Source organism: Rana temporaria, chromosome 3 (genome assembly GCF_905171775.1).
Source record: "Rana temporaria chromosome 3, aRanTem1.1, whole genome shotgun sequence".
Classification (NCBI taxonomy): domain Eukaryota; kingdom Metazoa; phylum Chordata; class Amphibia; order Anura; family Ranidae; genus Rana; species Rana temporaria.
In genome coordinates, this window is record NC_053491.1 from 471,374,897 (window position 1) to 471,380,574 (window position 5,678).

Genomic DNA, 5,678 nt, shown 5'->3' on the forward strand with positions numbered 1-5,678 from the left:
GCAGATCACACAGAAATAAACAGTGCTTGTGTAGATTTCTGAAGCAGGATACACCTCTCTGACACTGTCCCTCAATCAGCAGCAGCCTCTCCCTACACTAGCTAATGCAGAGTGACGACTGTGCTGTGTGCCTCTGTCTGATATAGAGGCTGGTCACATGCTGGGTCACATGCTGCACTGGCCAATCACAGCCATGCCATTAGTAGGCATGGCTGTGATGGCTTCCTAGTCACACTAGTAAAACAAATGGCGATTGGCTGCCGTGCAGCGCGCCATAAAATAGCCGAACTCCGAACCCGAACCCAAACTTTTTCCAATTATTCGTGTTCGGGTTCGGGAGCAAAAAAACCCCAAAGTCCGTACCGAACCCAAACTTTACAGTTCGGGTTCGCTCAACCCTACCTACCAGTATTGTGGGAGAAAATATACATAAGTGCAGGAAGAACATACAGACTCCATAAAGATAATGTCCTGGTGGGGAGGATTGCTGTTCACTAATGCTGCGTAACACACGATCGGAAGTTCCGACATGAAAAGTCTGATGTAAGCTTTTGATTGCAAATTCTGACCATGTGTACGCTCCATCGGACTTTTGCTGTCGGAAATACCGCCAACAAAAGAATGAGAGCAGGTTCTCTATTTTTCAGATGGAAAAAGTTCCTATCGGAAAATCCGCTCATCTGTAAGTGAGTGAGTGAGTGAATAACATGTATAGCGCTACAAATGCGAACTGAATCGCCTCAAGGCGCTTTATTTCCATCCAGTGTCGTCCTTATCCTTCAGAAGAGATGAGTCTTAAGTTTTTTCCTGAAGGCCCGATGGTTTTATTCCATGTGGATGTTTGTGGGCAGAGCGTTCCATAGCTGTGGTCCTTGGACTGCAAATCTTTGCTCTCACTTTGATTTGTAGCGGGACTTGGGGATGTGGAGGAGGTTTTGGTTGGTTGATCGGAGAGTGCGATTGGGGGTGTAATGCTTTACTTTCTCACACAAGTATTAAGGAGCGTTTCCTTGTGTGCACTTGTGGGTAAGACAGAGGGTCTTGAAAGTGACCCTATCCTTTACGGTTAGCCAATGAAGGGTCCTCAGTGAAGGGGTGATGGATTCCCAGGGTTTTTTCCCCGTTACCAGTCTGTATGCAATTCCGACGCGCAAAAAAACATGCATGGTCAGAATCAAGCAGAAGAGCCGGACTGCCTATTGAACTTCATTGATCCCGGCTCGTTGTACATCTTGTATGTGACCGCGTTCTTGAAGGTTGGAATTTCCGACAACATTTGTCTGACCGTGTGTACGCAACACAAGTTTGAGCCAACATTTAGTCAGAAAAAATCAGCGGTTTTCTTGTTGGAATTTCCGATCATGTGTACGCGCCATTAGCCACTGTTCTGCACACCTACATTGTATGGCCCAAATTATGCAGTACAGATGCCTAGCCAAATTAATGAGTGCATGTGTTTCCAGTGAAGTATACTCCTAATGTCAAATCAATCATGAGAAGGTATTTTAGACTTCCAACCCTGTGATCGTAGTTTGGGGAAGGTCATTTTGTATTCCACCATGAATGTGCTCCTGTGTTTAAAACCAGCTCCATAAAGACACAATTAAATTTATGTGCATGTGGCCTGCACAGAGCCCTGACGTCGACCCAACTAAACACCTTTGGGATAAATTTGAAAGCAAACTGTGAGCCAGGTCATTTTGTCCAACATCAGTACATAATCTCAGAAATGCTCTTTTGGCCTAATAGACCAAAAATCCCACAAGCATCCGCCAAAATCTTGGGGAAAGCTTTATAACTACAAATAGGAAATGACAGGGGCAATTCTGAATTTAATTTCTGATGATTTTGGAATCGAATGTCCTAGAGGCACAACTAGAATCTTCTAGGCCCCAGTGCGAGAATACAGGAAGGGCCCCCCTGACCCCCCCTTCCTGAAGAGCCCAGAGCCCTTCCCATTGATCCTGGGGCCCTTTACTCCCATCAAAGGGGCCCTTCAATGCAGTCCAGCAGTGGTCCCCCTTCCTGCCATCTTGGGTAAGGTCGCCGCCTTTTCATCAAGCCAAAACTGAACTCTTCAGCTGCCCAAAGCAATTTTTTGTAGTATACACTATACAAATCTTTTGTGATTAAATATAATTTTAGTACATATGTATTTAGGTACAAGAGTCCCCCCTTACATCCAAAGATTTCCCACTGTACATCTGAATCCACAGAGTTCCCCTTTACATCTGAATCAGCAGAGTTCACCCTTTATGTCTGAATCAACAGAGTTCCCATTGACATCTGAATCCACAGAGCTCCCTTTTATATCTGAATCTACAGAGTTTCCCTTTACATCTGAATCCACAGAGCTTCCTTTTATATCTAAAGTTCCCCTTTACAGCTGAATCTGCAGAGTTCCCTTTGACATCTGATTCTGCATCATTCCTCTTTACATCTGAATCCGCAGAGTTTACCCTTTACATCTGAATCCACAGAGTTCCCCTTACATCTGAACTTGCAGAGTTCCCTTACACTGTAAGGGGAGACTCTACAGACTCTGATGTAAGGGAGAACTCTGGGGATTCTAATTTAAGAAGAGTGCACACTAAGAACTCATATTTAAGAAGAAGCACTGTAGACTCTGGTGTAAAGGGAACTGTGATATAAGAGGGTCTCTGGTAACCAAAGCCCCCACTTACATCAAAGTTCTCAGCATATCAGGGTTCTCAGAGCCCCTCTTACATTGGAGTTTGTAGAGTTCTCCCTTATATTCGAGTTCCCAGCATTCCCCTTTTATCAGGAGGCCCAGAGCACACCTTACACCAGAGTCTGCAGAGCCCTCCTTAAATCAGAGTCTGCAGAGCCCCCCTTAAATCAAAGTCTGCGGAGCCCCCCTTAAATCAGATTCTGCAAAGTGCACCTTACATTAGAGTCTGATGAGCCCCCTTACATCAGAGTCCACAGAGCCCCCTTACATCATATTCTGCAGAGTGCCCCTTACAACAGTCTATTACGGCCCCCTTACATTAGAGTCCATAGAGCCACCCTTACATAAGATTCTGCAGAGTGCCCCTTACTTCAGAGTCTGCTGAACCCCTCTTACATTTAAGCCCGGGGAGCCACCCCTATGTGAGAGTCTGCCGACCCCCCCTTACATCAGAGTCTGCAGAGTATTCCTTACATCAGAGTCCACAGAGCATCCCTTACATATGAATCTGCAGAGCTTCCTTACATCAGAGTCCACAGGGCCCCCTTAAATCAGAGCCCACAGAGCCCCTCCCTACATTAGAGTCTGCAGAATTTCTACTAACATTGTAAGGGGATCTCTGTGGAGTGTAGAGGGGAACCAGGATTTAAGGAGGGTCTGATGTAAGGGAGAATGCTGTGGACCCTGGTGTAAAGGAGAACTCTGATGTAAGGGGTCTCTGCTCATCAAAGCCCCCCTTACATCAGAGTTTACAGAACACCCCTTACATCTAAGTCTGTCTTACATTAGTGTACTCACTGGGAGGCTGGAGACAGAAGGGAGTGAGGGGGGACACTTTAGTCACAGATAGATGGATGGATTGATTGATCAGGAGGCTGCACCTTTCTTCATCTGACAGCTGGACCTAAAACTTCCCATCCACACTTCCCCTTCTCTAGGACACAACATTGCTAATCATCTCTCTCTTTCCTTTCCCATCCATGCGTGGGGAGGGGGGAACTGTCAGCGCTGGCTCTGAGATGTAAGAGAGACACTCGCAGTTCAGAGTCCTTCAGCCACTGGGGAACCACAGTCTAGGCTCTTGGGGTGGGTGCGATGGATGGGACCCCTACAGTGGTGGAACTCCAGGGCCCAGTCGCAAGTGTGACCTTTGTGACCCTGGTAGTTCCGCCACTGGGTTGAACAACAAGCTTATGCAGTTGTGATGGTCAAATGGTTAGAAGCCTTTGATCACGTGGTGTATGGCTTATGGCACTTTTAAAATGTTATATAAATTTGCAACACCTTTTATAATTATACCAGCACAAAAAAGTTAGGATTAACTAATTAAAATTGTTTTGTTTCTGAGAAAAGCTGTTTCCCTTTTTTTCTCTCTTCAGGCCATGGAGGAGAAAAATGTGTCCCGTATTACCAAGATCCACCTATTAGGACTTCAGACTCCACACAGTATAACATTTCTGATATTTTTTCTTTTCCTTTTGATATATTTTGTGACAATATGTGGAAACCTCCTAATCATCAGACTGGTGTCCTACAGCAAATCCCTCCATTCTCCCATGTACTTCTTCCTCTTCCAACTGTCTCTATCAGATATCTTACTGGTAACTGACATTCTTCCTAACATACTCCATACTGTTTTGATGAAAGGGATCATAATATCTTTTTCTGATTGCATCACCCAGTTTTCTTTTTTTTCTGCTTCTGAAGGACTTGAGTGTCTTCTTCTGACAGTGATGTGTTATGACCGATATGTGGCCATCTGTAAACCATTACATTATACTTTATTAATGAACTTCCAGCTCTGCTGGGTGATGATTATCACATGTTGGGTGTTAAGTCTTTTAGTAGGATTGATTACCACTTTACCAATATCACAATTGGATTTCTGTGGTCCCGATATTATCAATCACTTTTTCTTTGATCTTGATCCAATCCTACATCTCTCCTGCTCTGATGCTGCTAATGTTCTACTTGAAGTGGCAATACTGAATGTTATTGTTGTTGTCATCCCATTCTTTATAATTATTATATCATATGTTTATATTATAATCACCATTTTTAATATCCCATCTATTACCGGTAGACAGAAAGTTTTTTCAACATGCAGCTCCCACCTGACTGTTGTTTGCATTTATTATGGTTCCATAGTTTGCGTTTATTTGGTACCCCATAGAGGACAGTCAGGGAATATTACTAAATTCTTGTCCTTGCTGTACACTGTGGTCACCCCACTGATGAATCCAATTATATACAGCCTGAGGAATAAAGACTTAAAAGATGCTGCAGCTAAAATCGTCAACCACTGTCTGCACTCGCATATCAGTAAATTTACATAAAATAATAATTTTGTAAGTTTAAATTGAAGTTGGACATCAAATCTTCATATCAAAGATGAAATTTATTAGACCTGCCTCCACATCGTTGTTTAAAAAAAGTTCTGCAGTCATAGATTAATCATTGTAATTCTCCTAATCTATATCACTTCCCTGTAAGACTGATCACATCAATTATTGAACCTTTCTTATTCTTTACAGCTTTTGTAAAAGCTAATCTATGCCCTGTTTATGAAGGCTTGATACTGGTACCATACTTACATTGTACTTCATGTATGTTTGTATGTTTCATTATATCTATTTGAGACTTGGTTCAACATCTTTAATAAAAATGGTTGTAACAAAAGTTTATTTATACACACTTTTAATTTCAATAGTTTTTTATTGAGATTTTAACAGGTAACACAGACACAGTGTAGACATTTGAATACTCCACATCGCAGTGTGGTGGGCATTCGGGAACACAATGCGTTGAACATAACCCAAGTGCAGACTAATGGGGTTAAAGTCCATCAAAAGGAAAAACAATAATATAAGAATAGAAATAAAATGAGGTACGAATATGCAGACCCCTGGTGCCCAATCATTGCTGCGCAGGTGAAAACAAGACTCATCTCTAACGAATGTCGTGTAACATTGGCCAACAATCGACC

The 5,678-nt window shown here is 42.9% G+C and overlaps 1 protein-coding gene across 1 annotated transcript; it reads left to right on the forward strand.

Annotated features, from left to right (window-relative positions):
* The first annotated feature begins 4,058 nt into the window (after positions 1-4,058).
* On the forward strand, positions 4,059-5,028 carry LOC120930654 (olfactory receptor 11L1-like). The gene has a single exon (XM_040341832.1). The coding sequence runs from the start codon at positions 4,075-4,077 to the stop codon at positions 5,026-5,028; it is 954 nt and encodes a 317-aa protein (XP_040197766.1). The 5' UTR covers positions 4,059-4,074.
* The last annotated feature ends 650 nt before the right edge of the window (positions 5,029-5,678 follow it).

Bases quoted from the DNA above. Each gene is read 5' to 3' on its own strand.
- LOC120930654 (XM_040341832.1), top strand. From the start codon at position 4,075: ATGGAGGAGAAAAATGTGTCCCGTATTACCAAGATCCACCTATTAGGA.